Source organism: Plectropomus leopardus, chromosome 1 (genome assembly GCF_008729295.1).
Source record: "Plectropomus leopardus isolate mb chromosome 1, YSFRI_Pleo_2.0, whole genome shotgun sequence".
In the NCBI taxonomy this organism is placed as follows: domain Eukaryota; kingdom Metazoa; phylum Chordata; class Actinopteri; order Perciformes; family Serranidae; genus Plectropomus; species Plectropomus leopardus.
In genome coordinates, this window is record NC_056463.1 from 36,286,047 (window position 1) to 36,302,456 (window position 16,410).

General features: G+C 38.4%; 1 protein-coding gene across 1 annotated transcript in view; it reads left to right on the forward strand.

Moving 5' to 3' along the window:
- The window catches only part of si:ch211-186j3.6 (neural-cadherin), a 384,238-nt gene that overhangs the window by 261,096 nt on the left and 106,732 nt on the right, over positions 1-16,410 (forward strand). The window contains 1 exon segment of the mRNA XM_042487073.1: positions 13,798-14,012. Within this exon segment, the coding sequence (XP_042343007.1) occupies positions 13,798-14,012 (215 nt within the window).

Below are 16,410 nucleotides of genomic sequence, written 5' to 3' on the forward strand. Positions count from 1 at the left end.
TTCATTTTAATTGGCAGGGCAAAACACAATTGTCAGTTTTACTGCTCCCTTTTTGTTTAAGTCTGTTTTGGTCAAACACACTGTAGCTGAGGTTTATTTATAATTTGGTCAATTTAGAACTGGGCCTTTACTGTGAGGTTTGGTTGTATTTTGCAAAAGTCTGTTTTAGATCAGGGCCACAACTTTCATGAAAACCTTTAATATGAATGTCTGCTTTTCTAAGACAGAGGAGGTAGTGTGGATTCAAAGTTTAAAATTAACTTCCTAGAGGATATACCAACAAGTACAAGGCTTACTTAAAAGAGAAGAATGCTGAGGAACATTTCAGCTACTCTTTCTATAATCAGTAATTTCATTTCAGGCTATCTTCACGTAATGTATTAAAAAATGTATTAACACCAGAATGGTTTAATACAGCAAGAAATACAGATACGTCAAGATTATATTTACTCTTCACATTACCTCGCATCAAACTCTTCCCACACACACACCGGCCTTTATATTCCTGGATTCTAGAATCTGGGGAAAATTACGTGGAGACAGCTGGAGACGGTTTGCCAAAAAAAGACCCTTATTAGTACCAACCTCCCGATGCCCAAGCTGGTATGCGTCTCCCTGGCCTCAAGCAGCAATTCAACACTTGAATGGCTGTCGCATTTATCCTTTAATACAAATGTATTGGGCATCCATATGGGCCCTCGCATGCCCAGCAAAAGAGCAAAATGGAAATTATGCAGACTTAAGCATGAAAAGCAAGTCGAGCTAGACAGGAAATGAGTTGAAAATGGAACAAGAGTTTTCTTTGAGGCTTTGACATGTTGACAGAGAAGCCACCATTACTGATACAAGGGTTATACCACAATGTCAAGCTGATGTACAAGGGAAAAGGAGATTGCTGGAAATTATATTTGTCTATATGAGACAAAACTTACAAATCCTCCCCCATGTAATAGTTATGGTGTGCCAAATTTAGAGGACAAGTGTAGATTTAGAGGGGATATTAAAACACTTCAAACAAAACCCTGAATACCGTTGGAAGATTCAATATAGACAGTAAATCAGTGTGTGAGCTCATGCAAAGGATTTTGAATGGGATCATTCAGTCATATTATCTCGATCTGCCGTCCCTTTTCTTTTCAAGATTTGTCTTTAAAGGTTAAATGAAAGGCCCATAAACTCTGAAACCTTATTCTCAACTGCAAGCTCTGGAAATAACACAAACTGGACAGTTCAGTTAAAGGTTAGCTTCCAGCAAACAAAGCAGCTTTTTTAAGGAATATTAAACAGTTTACCCTCCCTGGCCTTTCTTACATTCCACAGTACGACAATTAAATCCAAGATTTCACTCTTCTAGTCACGTGTCCTTCATCCAATGGTTCATTGTCAAAACTGCAGTGTATTTCCCCCACATTGCCTATATAAAAGCACAGGCTTCAATTTAGCATCAACTGCCAGGGGCTCAGATTTTTCAGCATTTGGTTTTTATAGCATTTTGTTTACAAGGCCTCCGTGGATGCAGACATCAGTGTTGCCTTTCCTGACAGGGTTTAACTGCCTGGCCTCCCTTCTGTTATGGAGTCTGACTTGCAGATGAAAAATGAAATTTTCAAAGTATACTTGGCAGAGTCTAACTCAGCATATACAGCTCTTGTTTGCTCCTGTGTTTCTTCGCGTTATAAATAGAAACAAACCTTTCACAACCTCCTACTAGATGAAAAATCTAGCATGTTAGCTGTCACATCCTGCCAGTTCTTGTTTCGAATTCCCCGGCAAACAAGTGAACTAAAAGAGGGTGTCTTCATTAGCATAAATCACTCTGTAAACAAGGCCAAAAGTGGGGTGAGAGCATTTCAACAAATCCTTTTATCTACAAACATGATGATGAAATAAGCTCTTTGGTGCTTCTAGTGGTAGAGAAGACATGGTGACCCTATTTAACTTTGTGTAATTCAGCCTGATGCTCTGCGTGTCCTCAGGCTCGGATCTTTAATGGTGGAAGTGAAGGGCTCTTTGCAACCAATTAAATGAAACACCAATGCCTGGACCTAGGCTTTTATCACTGTCTCAACTGTTACTCCAGAATTTGAATGTTATGATGAAATGAAGAGTCATTTCTCACACTGGCAATGGCTCAAGAATAAAGATGAAATATTCTCTACATTGTTACCCTCCAGAGTTGTTAGGTAAACAAAATGATGTTTTGACTTCAACACAGATTGCAAAACCATCCAGAGTCAGCCTCGATGTAGTCTTGTTAGCTTTATTTTATTTTCATTTTTTTCTTTTTAACTTTTTGTAGCACTGCAACTTCTGTTTTCTGGTATCATGTTAGTTTTTCAGGGAGATATTACTAAGTGTCAAGCAGACAGAACTAAAGCTAATTGCTATATATACTAACACACAAGTTTAGATGATAATGCAAATTCATTTGAACAGCTAGCCGCAGGTTAGTATTTAACACAAGCTAGACCTGAAAAAAAAATAGGAATACCATAAATTTTTGTAAATACTTTGGCATTAATGTGATTGCCAAACCAATAGTTGTCAAGACATTTTAATAAAATCCACAAATGCCAACCTGCTGGTGGAACTAAAGGAAAAGTCAGGGGATCAGTCTCAGGATATTTTTCTTAGCAACTGTTAATGTCTGTCCAAAATGCATGTCAGTCTGTCCTCTAGATTTTGAGACATTTGACTGGATAAAAGGGAACTTTGAGCTCTTGGTGGCATTGGATGAAAAGTTAAAGGAACATCAAAGCTTTTAGGTTTTATCCTCTGGGCACCATGGTCATTTGTACTAAATTCCATTGCAATTTCATACAGCCGTTTTCAAGACATTTTACTAAAAGGAAAAAATGTCAACCTGCTGGTGATGCGAGTCAGAAGATCATCATTTGGTATCACAAATGTCTGTACAATATTTCATGTAAAGTCATCCAGTAGGTTTTGAGAAATTTCTGTCCAGACCAAAGCAACCGACCGACCGACCAAACGTCTGCTCGATTGACTGTCTTTGCCATCCAAAGAGCCACGCCACTTAATTCCTAAAAATGTGTCTACTATCTTTCTTTTATTGCTGATGTAATTGGGTGAAACTACCAAAATGACCCCAGTTGTATCGCTTCTTGGTTCTGGTTTGAACATGCAAGTGGAATTATCAGCCTGAAAGGAGACAAGATACCACCTGGCAGTGGGTTTAAATAGCAGCACATAGACAGCATGTTCCGCAACAGTAAATATCCCTGTTTGAAGTCTAACTGAAATGTTATAAAACATCCCTCTTTACAGTCGAACATCACTGTGATAAAAATTGTGATCACACACGAGTCAACACGTGTACGACTCAATGTGATCAAACTTGCCCTGGTAACAGTAAATTAACTCGATGCAGAGATTTTTAAGCAGTGGCTGCAAAGTAATAAGAGCCATACTTTTGACCAACTGACTGTTCTTTTACTTAGCCGAGTTTTTTTTTTAACTAACAAATATTCTACAACTGAGTGGCTAATTACTTATTCAGCCTAACAAATTATGTTAGCACCTCTCTCACTGGATGTTTTTTGGTAGCTCGTTCGGCAAGCCAAGTAGCAATTCAAGACATGCCCATGCTTTTTGATAGAGAGGACATATAAAAGCTGATGTAGGTTGAAGTCAGAATTGTCTTTTGTCTTCTGTTGCAGCTGTTATCTGACTTAGTCAGTGTCACTGTCAGCCAGTGATAGAGTGTTGACAGTTACTGCTTTGTGCAAGTCAATTTGAAATTAAATTATTAACTGTATCTATGTGGACAAAACATCATTCTCACTTGTATATGGACAGACACGGGTGCTATCACAAAGCTGAATGTAGCACAAAACATACAGCATACCTTTCTCAATTGTGGGGAGGAATTTTCTTTTCTTAAAAAAAAACAACGTTCATATCAAGTATACAGCAGATCTGTATGCTGTGGCAGAATACAACAAAACATGTTTATTTCCATCAATTCGTTCGTCCGTCCATCCGTCCATTATCATCGACTCATTCTGGGCCAGGTTGCAGGGGCAGCAGGCTATGCAAAGCATTCCAGACATCTTTCTGCAATAACCTTTTCCATCTTTTCCATCTTGCCCTGTGGGATCCAAGACATTCTCAGGTCAGATGAGATATAATCCCTCCAGCATGATCTGGGTCTACCCCATGGCTTCCTACCAGTTGGATGTGCCTAGAGTGCTTCAGATAGGAGGCACCCAGGAAGCATCGCAGTCAGTTGCCGGAACCATCTCAACTGGCACCTCTGACCGGGAGGAGCAGCAGCTCTACTGCGAGCTCCCTCCAGGTGTTGTAGCTCCTCACCCTATTTCTAAGTCTGAGCCCAGCCATCCTCGGTGGAAGCTCATGTTGGCCGCTTCAGTCCGTGTTCTCATTCTTTCTGTCACTACCAAAAGCTCATGACCGTAGGTAATGGTTAGAGCGTAGGTTGACTGGTAAAAAGAGGTATTTGCCTTCCAGCTCAGCTCCTTCTTTACCACAACAAACCGGCTTAATGCCCACAGCACTGCTGACACCACACCAAACCACCTGTCTATCTTCTGCTTCATTTTAGGGCTCAGTCATGATTAAGACTCTAAGCTATGTGAACTTCTCAGTTCAGTAGCAGTAATTCACTCTTAACCCAGAGAGAGCAATGCCATGTATTTCAGTGGAGAATTATGGCCTCAAACTTGGAGGCATTGACTCACCTCCCCACTGCTTCACATTCAAGCTGCACCCCACCCCCCACCCCCAATACACGCTGTGGGTAAAAGTCCGATAAAGCCATCAGAACCACATTATCTGCAAAAAGCAGAGACGCAATTCCGAGGTCCCCAATCTGGACGAGTGACAACCTTGGCAGAGGCCAAACCCACTGAAAACACGCTTGGCTTTGTGCCAAGTATACAAGAACAGCTCTCTCTTTGATTATACAAGGACTTGCACAATCTTAAGCCTTCTCCATGTCATCGAAAGACATGTTGACTAGATAAGCAAACTCCCATGACCCCCCACAGCTGATCCACTGTTCCACAACCAGGATCCAATCTACATTGCTCCTCCCCAAACTTTCCATGGGGAGGCTGAGCAGTGTGATTCCCTGTTAATTGGAGCACACATTTGGGGTCCCCTTTTTTAAAAATGGGACTGATCTGCCACTCCACAGACACTTTCCCCAACCACCTTGTGACACTGAAAAGTATCATTTCAGTTTGACTTTTACTTTTAATTATGATGAATGCTTTAATAAATTACAGATTTCAGCTTTGAAATGATAATGTGCAGAGCAACGTCTCTGTTTGCCATACACCGGCAGGGAACCAGTGAAGCCCATACACATGCATCAGACTTCAGCAGAATTTTCACAGAAAAAATCATTGTAGCGGCTGCTACTGCAGGTGTGCTGTGCTTAAGATGTTCAAATACTTTTTAACCCTGATGTACCAGCACGGATAAGCATGTTCAGCCCCCCACACACATGCAGTACACACTCCCTCTGAACATATGTGAGAGCAGATGAACACAATGTCTTATCGCACACACGTCCACCAAGCTTTCTCACTATGTCTTGTAGAAGTTAATTTTACCCTTCAGCTTCATTTAATTAGAAGCAGTGAGTGAAAAGTGCAGGATTTCAGTCTGGCAGGCAGGAGCCAGCGTGTAATGTGGCTCACCACTGGTCCAGAGCAGGATGACTGGATAATCCCTGGATTACACACATGCACGCAAACACAGACAAATACACAGTTATTAGAGATGTGGACATTTTTCTCCACCTCCCATTCACTCTGTTCATCTAATCTGCAAACAATGTTGCATTGCTTTGCATGTTAAGATGCCTGGATTATTACCTGGATACCATACTGACGGAGCAGATAGACTAGACTAGACAGGATGAACTTCACATTTTTATGATGTTGCTGATGAGGCATGATTACATAGATTTTACTAAATTCCTATATTGTATAAACAGTACATTTTGCTTTAATTGAAACTTCTGGAATCCTTTGAAACTCAGTGTTTTGAACAGTGAAATCTTTCCCTGTTGGCAATATTATTCTTAACGCCTACCCTAAACTGCAGAGAGAGAGAAAAACAGCCTAAACATAAATGAAAATGTTGAAAAATGAGTTTGTGAATGATTAAATGCAGTTTTTGCTGTTTTTAAAATACCACATGCTGCATATCTGTTGTGACAAGTGAATGTGGACCAGAATGAAAGTGCCAAAAATGTTTCTTTGTAAAGTCTCAGCCAAAGAGATGACAGTGGAGAACAGGGCAAGGCAGGCAAAGGTGTCAACCCTGAGACACAGATGCCGTATGATTGTCACATTTTCAATCACACTCCGGTACCTGAGCTCTGTAACATCTGCTGTGTGATTCTCCAGGTTCAGAGGAGGAGAGGAGGCGAGTCATGGGGTGTCAGGGATGGCGAAAATGAGGATAGAAGTGGGAGAAGAAAAATTATGGAAATTAGGAAAATGTTACAGCAGAGCAATGCAGAGAGAAAAGAGTAAAAGGAGAGAAGAGTAAAAAATAAGAGAGCACAAGATAAGCGAAGGGAGACAAAATAACACGTCAGTACAATAAGAGATAATAAAAGATAAAACTGCCGTAAGAAAGATTTCTATACCGGAGGCTTTCAGATATGACCCAAACTCAAACACATCCCAACATTCACAAACAGATTATGGCCCAAGATTGAAGGAGGAACATGCAGATAATCGAGGCACTGGGATTAATAATGAGATTAGGCGAGTGAGGGGGTTTGGGGTGGGATTACAGCTCCTGGTTAACAAACACAATTCCCAGCAGACAGCGAATGAGCAAAACAAAGCTGCCTTAAGAGGATTGGAGGGTTTGGCCATTGTGAATAAAACTATGTCTCAGATTGTCTTGCGTTCGGAGAATTAGGATGACATTGCCAAAATGGAAATACAGGCATGGATGTTTTCTTGGTGCCATCAATCACACACACTCATACACAGCCTGATAAATGTGTGGTTCTTTGTGAACAGTCTAAAGGTGTAGAGCTTCTGGAAGTATTTTTTAAACATTGAATAGTCATGTCTTGATAGGAAGTATTCAAACAAAGGAAGGTTGGGGAAAAAAAGAAAAAGAAAAAACAAATAAACATTAGCTAGCATTAATTTATAGTTTTAACACTCAACATTTGTAGACTAGCAGGAGAGTGGTCAGCAGGAGACAAGGGGTAAACAGTGATGTGACTCAGCTGTCCACCTGTGTTCAGATCACCAAAATGCACGCTAATACAAGGTCTAAACACACTCCTGGTGTTGTCTGGGATGTATTGTGTAACAATACAGGCTGAGGAGAAGTGGAACTATTAGTGAAGGACAGCTGTTGTTAGCAATTGCTTTGTCCCATCTGTGTTTTAAATACTGTCTACATTACCTCATGTTCAGTATGTTTCTCTGTTTAGGGATTTGGATTATGCAGTGCTTACACCTTAAAAGTAGCTTATTTAAAAAAAAACAAAACATTTACATAACTGTACTAATTACTCAACAGCAAAAATAATTAGCGGCATCACTTGTTAAATAACTGTTAATACTTAGCTCATGCTCCATCAAAGGTGCCTTTAATCAACTTAAATGTGGGGGAAAGAAATATTACTGGGAATAATAAGCAGAATTACTGGATTTTAATTGAAACCCCTTATATTGATCGTCGCTAAAAGAAGTATTTACACAAATAAAACTCTTTTCTAAATAATGTCTTAGTGTCCAATACTGCCTGCAAGGTGCTGATGTCACGTGCTGCGAGTTTTAACAGTCTGGTCGTTTGCCAATCAGTTTCAAATTTTCCTATCAATAAAATATCTTAAGATATTGTTTGTACTTGAGACCTACATCAATGAACCAGAAACCAAAATCAGCTGTTTAGTCACAGTTTGTGGAAAATGGAAATTTAAATTACTTATTGTAATGAGTAAAAGCTCTGAGCTCTTTTTTATTCAGTATTCAAACAGCTATTTAAAGTGCAAGTTGTTAGCAAGTTATTTTGAATTTAACCCCCAAGCAAGAAATTGGTAAAAAAGAAAATTACCCGAAAATAAGCAACAAAAAAAAGTTAAAAGAAAAGAAAATTACCAGAAAAAAAAAGAAAAAAAAACATGTATACTTTTTTGTTCTGTAACATACTTTTTTAAAAAAATATATAATTAGACTAATTATAAATATTATTCTGGATATTTTCTTAACTTTTTTATTTATTTATTTTTATTTTTTGACTATTTTCTTATAATTCTCCTCCTTTTGTAAAAGCAAATTTTCAGGTCATTTTCTTTCGCCTTTTACAAATCTCTCGCCAAGTTGGTCATTGCTTCCCCGCCCCCACACACACTTTTTAAAGAAATCAAACCAATTTGCTTGGATTTCAAAGGGTCAAATAGCTTGTGAAAGGCATTTGAACACATCACAAAGTGATGATGATCCAGGTTTCAAAGGGTTAACTGTGTGTTCTCAACTTTGAGAATGTATAAAAGCTGTGTGAACTGATCAGGACCAGATACTTCTGCAGCCATGCAGCTGAGAGACACAATCAGGAAGAGATTAGATTTTTTTACCACAAATATGTCAGAAAGCAGTTTTAGCCTCTCTGGAAAAAAAAAAAAAAGGGAAATTTATGCTCAATAGCGGAATCATCATTATAGTTCACATTTTCACACACATAAAGTGAGGGGAATTGAATATTTAGTTTAAGTGACACCAAAGGGACAATTAGGTTGAGCGACACTTCACAGACTCTCAGTACTGCACTCTGCAACACACACACTTGTACACCAAAATACAGACATACAAGCACATGCATGTCTTCTCATTTAAATATCCTCCCATTTCATTTCTGCTCACTCTGTTGTTGTGTTTGCACATTTTATTAGCATCCCCTTAACATGTTTCTATTCATGCGAACTGTGTCTCAAGGCAGAGAAACGACATGTCCGGTTTTTATTTGCAAAAGCGTCATGTATTTTACGTGAGCTTTGTAATTTCTAACTGCGTGTGTGCATTCGTCTGTCGTCTTTCAATCCTGGGAGAGAGCAGATGCAAGAAAATGAGCAGCGACAACGAAGGAACAACTTGGATGAGAAATGAGCTGTCTGCAGAACACCAATGAGATGTGTGTGTGTGCATCTGTGAATGCACATGATATTGCAGACACACATCTTTGTGTGGTTTTGCAGGAGCCACAGAGCTAAAAGTCAGAATATGTTGAGAAACAGCTAAAGTGTGAATGAGGTAAACCAATGAAAAACTCACGTATTAGGAGCAGAGCAATTGCCCAGGAGAAATATTTTTTTTCTCTTAGCTGTGTGTTTGTGAGTGAAGTCAGGATGGAGGCTGTGTGTGCAATTAGTATATTTTGTAATTACTAACAACAGGTGGATTATGTGGGGGGAATTTTTATTTAGCCGAAACAGTGGAAGTTTTTCTCATCAGATTCATTTACAACTACTCAGTGGAGGAGGGTGAAAGGAGAAATGCTGAGAATCATAAATTAGAGAATATGATTTGCTGTTTGTGTAGAGCCTTGAGTACCGATAGAAAAGGTAAAAAAAAAAAAAAATCAGCGTTCGCCGATTATTTTGTGGGTTAATTCTGCTTCTCTGTGGTGCATTTGTCTTGTCACAGACAGAACAGTTAGATATTTCATCCATACAGAAGAGAACTGTTCACTAATATAAACTACAGTAAGGTGTTTCATGTACTTAAACAGCAAGAACTTCTTTATACTGTGGATGCTTCTCTGTGCTTCATTTAGTCCTTTTCAAGACTATAATGCATTTTGAACATCATAAAACGTGCACGATTGCAATATATAGTGACAATTTCCAATTGAACTACAATATGTACGTGTTATTTGATTTATTTACTGATTATGTTTGAAAAATGTAAAATTGATTCTTTGTGTATTGTAGTTTGGACATGATCACAAAAATTCAGCTTCTTCAATTTCTGCGATTTGAGAAAATTAATAGGAAAGTATAGTCTATTTCATGGTGCTGTCTGCCAATACTACTTCTTTTTAAACACAAATGAAATCCAGGAACATGCAAGAATTGCATGCACACTATGTAGTCAGTAGTGCTCTCAATTTAATGATTTGTGCACACAAATTACTGATTCATGCTCTTGATTTAATAAGATTGATGGCATGAGCCGCCGTCTATCACTTTAAGAAGAGGAAGTCAAATAGGAGGAAAAAATGAAGATTATGTCTCGTGATGTCATTTCACTGTGTGCTCCATCTTTGTTTGTTTTTGGTAGTTTTATGGTATGATAGCTTGCAGGCGCAGGAAAGCGTTCTTTTCAACATGTAAACATCAGCATTTATGTTTCTGTATATGTGCTCCTTAGTACAATACTGAAGGCCTTTCCTTTGCACTTGTGACTCTCTTTACAGTCATTTGAAGGCAGCAGGTATCTGTCCCAGCTTCACTCTAACTGGAGTGATGCTGCACACAGATACTGCAGATCCGCTGGTTACATTTTGTGCACCCAGTATCAGAATGTTGTAAAATAACCACAGAACCCCCTGTGCACATCAAACATGTACTTTCATTAAACAGTTTCATCACAGTTTCTTGTGCACATTGACAGCCATGTTGGAGATAGATGCCTTGAAACACTTTAAAAAAATTGTGAATTACTCAAAGCTTTATTTGTGTCCAAGACAACAACAAGTTTCCTCAGAGGAAAACTCTCCACATGATTCCCAAACTGTCAGTGCATTGTGGCGGGGAGAGCTCTGTGATTAACCCTTAGGGCCTGATGTACTACTACACGCAATTGTATCGCTCTGCGCTTTTCAAAATCAAGCTCTGAATAATATTACACATTAATATTAATCTCTACTGTCCTAATCATTAATATTAAATATTAATTAGTTGAGAAGAATTTTCCAGGTTTTTATCATAATGCCACTATGTTTTTAAGTAGAAACACATACACACACAAAAATAATTATTTTCAGTATACTACATGAAAAGTATATGTTTTATTATCACAGCACAGCACACAACCTTGCCTAAGTTTATGCCATATGCATAAACATGGCCAAAATGAATAAAAAATTAAGAATGAAAAGCATGTAAAATGCTCTAAACAGTACCTAAGCCTCTACTGAACCCACATTTAGTAATGCAGTTTTTCTGATCTCACCCAAGTGTGTCATAATGTGCCTACAATGGAGCCTGGTCACAATATAACCAAAAAGTGTGTTTGGCGTGCTTATGAATCACTTGGCAGGGGCCACTGGCTGTGATCTGCCCACACCGCGCTGCAAAGCTCATGTTAATAAAGTTACCAAGCCATTGCACCAGAAAGTGAGGGGACAGAAAGTCTTATTGCCCCTCCTTTTTCCATCACCAGTGATAGCTTCAGCCATCACTAAGCAGTAGGAACAAATCACTTCTCTCCAAATTAATAATGGGCTGTGCAGACTTGACACATGTGGCACAGCAACAGTATTAGTTATTCATAATCATTAATTGCCCCGTCACTTCAGCAGGATCAGTCAAGATCTAATTTGAGTTGACAGTCTGTTCTTCAGACAGAAAAGCTGAAACAGAGAGATTTCATGTTTATCCATTCAAATCATTTGAAATGAAGGAGCTGTCTTCTGGATGAGCCCCGAGCTCCATCAAATCTGTCAAAGCATTTGTATTCCACTGTAAGTAAAAGTCCAAACTCTGTTTTCTCTAAAAGATTTTTCTTCTCCTGTCAAATGTCTGCTGCCTAAATGGAATGTTTCACAGTATTTGCTGTAGTGGCATTATTATGTGCACAGTGCCTGGATGCAACCTTTCTATTCATTAAAGTAAATAACAAAATATGGCAGCAGATGGTGAGAATGAATGCACCTTTCAGTGTATCTCCTGTACAGTGACACCTCACAGAGTTTAGATTTATTATGTGAAATAAAATGAAAAAGTCCACACAGATTTGATGGAGCTCAGTGCTCAATGTGCAGTGCAGTTACTGTATTTTGAGACAGTCATATTTGCACAAACCTTTAACAGGCAGGAGGGCCCCTGAGAGGCTCCAGTGTTGTTTTGACACCAGTAAATAGACAATCAACACTAATAATATTTTCAAAGATAGATAAAAGGCAGATAAAAACAAATCTTTTCTTCTAAGTTTCTTAACAGTAGTTCTACTATCCGTGACACTATGATTATTATCTGGAAAAATGACTTATATTTCTACAATAGACTTTCTTTAAAGATAGGCAACACATCTTGTGCTTTTGGAGCCAGAGGCTGCACAGTTGTTATTGGGAAGTGGAAATTAACCAAATCGTGAACAGCACCTTTGATGGTGAGCACACCTATCCACACATGGCTGTCAATCATGATTTTACAAACCCTTTTTTTACGCGTCAACTAGCCAATTAATTCATTGATTGATTAATTTCAGTTCATTTCAAATCCCATAAAAACTTCAAAGTTCACAAGTTGGGTATTTAGCAAGGTATTTTATGTCTGTTATGGACCAAGCAGTCAAAACACAAGAACAAAGGCTTTACAGACCGAACAGAATGAGACACTGGGGCAACATATATACTGGCTGATCAGGCCAAATTAAACAACAACTAAAACAGAGAATTATTCCCCCCATGATGTCAGAGCTCTTGGTTTGATCCGTGGGATGGCCCTCTGGATAAAAACAGGCTCTGCCCTCAGTGCCATCTTTTGGCAAACTCCAACCAGGAAGTGAACACACTCAAACTCAGGTAATTCAAAGACGTTAATAACTCACAAACGTGTAGCAACATAACAAAACAATGTGAACTACATCAAGTGCTATTAAATTCATTTTAAACTGAGTGTTGTATGTAATTTAAGTGGCTGCAAATTAAGGTAACTGAACACGTGGTTATGATGTGGGTGAGTGTGTGAACCATGTGCCCATTATGTGGCTGTGGACACAGCTATCACAATGTTTCTTTTAAGCTAGTGTTAAACATTTCTGTACAATCAGCTTTACTCTCACTTTACTAGTTTTGTTGCTTTATACTTCTACATTAAACCCAACTGGATGCAACAAGTCTTCACATTTGGAATTTCAGAGGGCTTCTTTTAGTTTTGCTCCTTTGAAAATATCTGGCTTCTAATTGTTTTGTTTGTTTAAAATCAGCCTTAAACCAAATGCCATGTATAAAACTAAAATATATATTTTGAATGGGTGAGATAAATGAGCCACATGTTTAAAAAAAAAAGAAATGATCACATGGTATGGTTGCGATAAGAGCCTAGAACATGTAGGGAAGCTTTGAAACAAAGACGAATAAGAGAAAGGTTTTGTATTCATAAATCAGAGGATGAAACTTTGTTGAAGACAGGTGGTGAGAGGTGAAATTTTGAGCAGTAGGATAAATAAGCACTTGGATGCATAAAAATGGAAATACATAGAGAAGAGTTTCCTAGTGATGTAGTGATTCTCCCTGTGGTTCTGCCACTAATGAGAACATCTGCATCAGTGAAACAGATGGATTGAGAGAGAGATAGCCGAGGGGAGAAGGCTGTCTTAGAGGAGAAAACAACTAGACTTTCAGAGACGGAGTGCAGAAAAAAAGAGTTGAAAGAACAAAATACAGTAAGTGGTTCAAAAAATGGGAGTTGTTTCGATTCAAATAAAGTAACCAAATTGTCAAGAAAATGAAATTGTCAAGTAATTGCATAAAAAAAACCTCAAAGAATATGTATTGCCCTCACTAATTCATGTAATTTTGGCCTTTTCATTTCTTCTTCTCCCAAAGGTGCCAATGCCCAGCTCAGTTCGAGGGGCCTGAGTGCCAGCAGAACAAGCACAGTTTCCACGGCAACGGCTATGCCTGGTTTCCTCCCATGATGCCTTGTTTTGAGAGCCACGTGTCGCTTGAGTTCATCACAGACGTGGTTGATGGACTGCTGCTGTACAGCGGACCCTTAGCTCAGCTGCAGGCCTGGGATCAAGAGGACTTCATGGCCATAGGTAGGAGACATCTCAAGCTTAATAACATATATCCCATCTGGCTCTCATTCAAAACTCATCCCATTTTACAACTAATGTTACTGAGATGAGGTGGAGGAAATTACTTTAACTTTGTATATAAATAATTTGACCTTTATGGGGCAGCAGGCAAATGTCCTTAGTGTGAGGGAGCACTCAGATGACAAATGAATACTTGATGGAATGATGTGACTTCATGCTGTGTTTTAACATGTAGAAAAAAAAGTTGATCAAACACAGTCATAGAGAATTCAGTTGTTTGACAAAATATTCTAAGTGTTCTGTTGTATAGACCAACTCACTGTGACATGGCACTGACAACAACAATCACCTCCACCTCCAATTTTGCATGCAGATATATGTTTTTACTTGTTTATTTCTGTTATCATTTCAGCAGTAACTGGAATGTTTAAAGATAAACAGTGGCAGGGAAGATGAGCAATGTACTAGCTAAAAACCTAGTTTTCCACTTGAAGAAATTAATATTGGTGTAAGTTTATCGTAATTTGTATATTTTATCTGCTGTACTTTACGCACTAACTAATTGAGGCAGTGGTAATCCAGAAACTCCAGTGTTCTGGGAGGTAAAATGACTGTTTTGTCTATGGATCCTGATGGTTTTGAGATAACGGCCTCAGTTACTTGTCGCAAAGGTCATATGTGCACACTCATTTTCTTTGATGGGACTTCTTTTTAGGTGGCAAAAAAACTAACCAACTGAGGCAGCATTTGCTCAGCGCTGTTTGATTTAATGTTTGTGATGCAAAGGTTTTCTACCAGAAAGTTATTGAAAATAAATGTGATTTGGTCTTTATGATAAATAGTATTAAATTAAATCCAGTTTGATATCATTTGGAGCATGATGGTTGGTGATGAAGGGGTTCTTGAGGTCATCAGAGAGTGGGGGTGGGGGTATATATGGGGAAAAAAAAAATGCAAACAGCTGGACTGTAGTTAGCTGGTTACCATTACAGATTTGCAGTAAACTTAATCAATATTTTTGAAATGGAGATAAAACACAATCGCAAGATGACTGTGTTTCCAATAAATGATGTTATGCAACTTCTCCTCTCGTGGTAACATTTCAGGAAACATGGCGATGGATGTTCAAAACATTAGGAGGTTTATTTCTATTGCAGCCACTGCACTTGTTGAATTTTTTTCAATAAAGGGCAATGCTGTGTTATGGAGTGATAATGGGACCCATGTATAAGGGATTTCTGGGAGCTGATAGTCCACAATTTCACAGAGGAATTGTATATTCAGAACTTTCAGATGATCCACTCAACTTTTGAAGAGTTATGCGCCTGCTGCATCATGCCTGAGGGAGCCAGTTCCTACCAACAAGCACATAGCCATAGCATCATGTGACCTAGAAAGGCCAAAAAGTGTTTCTTTTGCAGTTTTGCAAAATATGGCTTTTTAAAATCACCTGGAATACCCCCTAATGCAAGCTTAAAAACTTTTTTTTGCGATAAATTGGAGGGTTTTTTTGACAAGCTTCTATTGGGTGTCTTTTATATTCGCAGTTTCAATTTGTGCAATTTGAGGGTTAAAGGAAACCAACCTAGTGTCAAGCACCAGCATTTAAATTGTCAAAATTCAGCGGCTACATCAATAAATTCCAGTGGAATCCACCGTGGAATTCAACTTAAACTAACTTGGAAAAGCAAATTTGTGCCACAGACTAAAAGCAAGCAGTTTTGACAGTGCTGACCTTTCAGGGAGCGGAGAGCTGGAGAGTTCAAACAGGGGAATGCTGTTATAGTGTGTTAACTGTGTTGCTGATCTCTTTTATTTAACCTACTCTGTTAAAATATAAACTGTTCCCATAAAAGAAGAACTCTTGACAGACAATTATGAGACAGCAGTTATGTGAACTTATTGTCCCACCAGCGATGCAGCTTTTTCCCTCTTTAATAAAACTCCTTATTGAATGAAATGGTGTCCAATGCTGAGAACAAAATAGGAGTAAATGGCCTAGTACAAAGAAAAAATAATAAACCTCTGGGAGCTACTGTGACTCCAGCAAATAGGCAGGGCTTGCTGACAGTTATGACACAGGACTGAATGGCACAAATACATCTTTTAGGCCTTTTTTTTCTCATCTCACAAAATGGATGAGCTTATTGTGCCATTAGTGACCATGGTAACAGGACAATAACTTCATGTCTGTGTTGAGACAATAAGTTATGTTGCTGTTAGAAACCGTGTTAACTTGGAGAGCTGTTTTTCCTCTTCAATAACTTACTGAAGTTGCTAAAATTTAGGAAGACTGATTTAATTAAACTTTTTAAGTTTAAAGTAAATTTTAGTAAATTTTTAAGTTGCAACAACTTTTCAAAATTAAGTAAATATGACTAAATTTTAAGTAAACTTA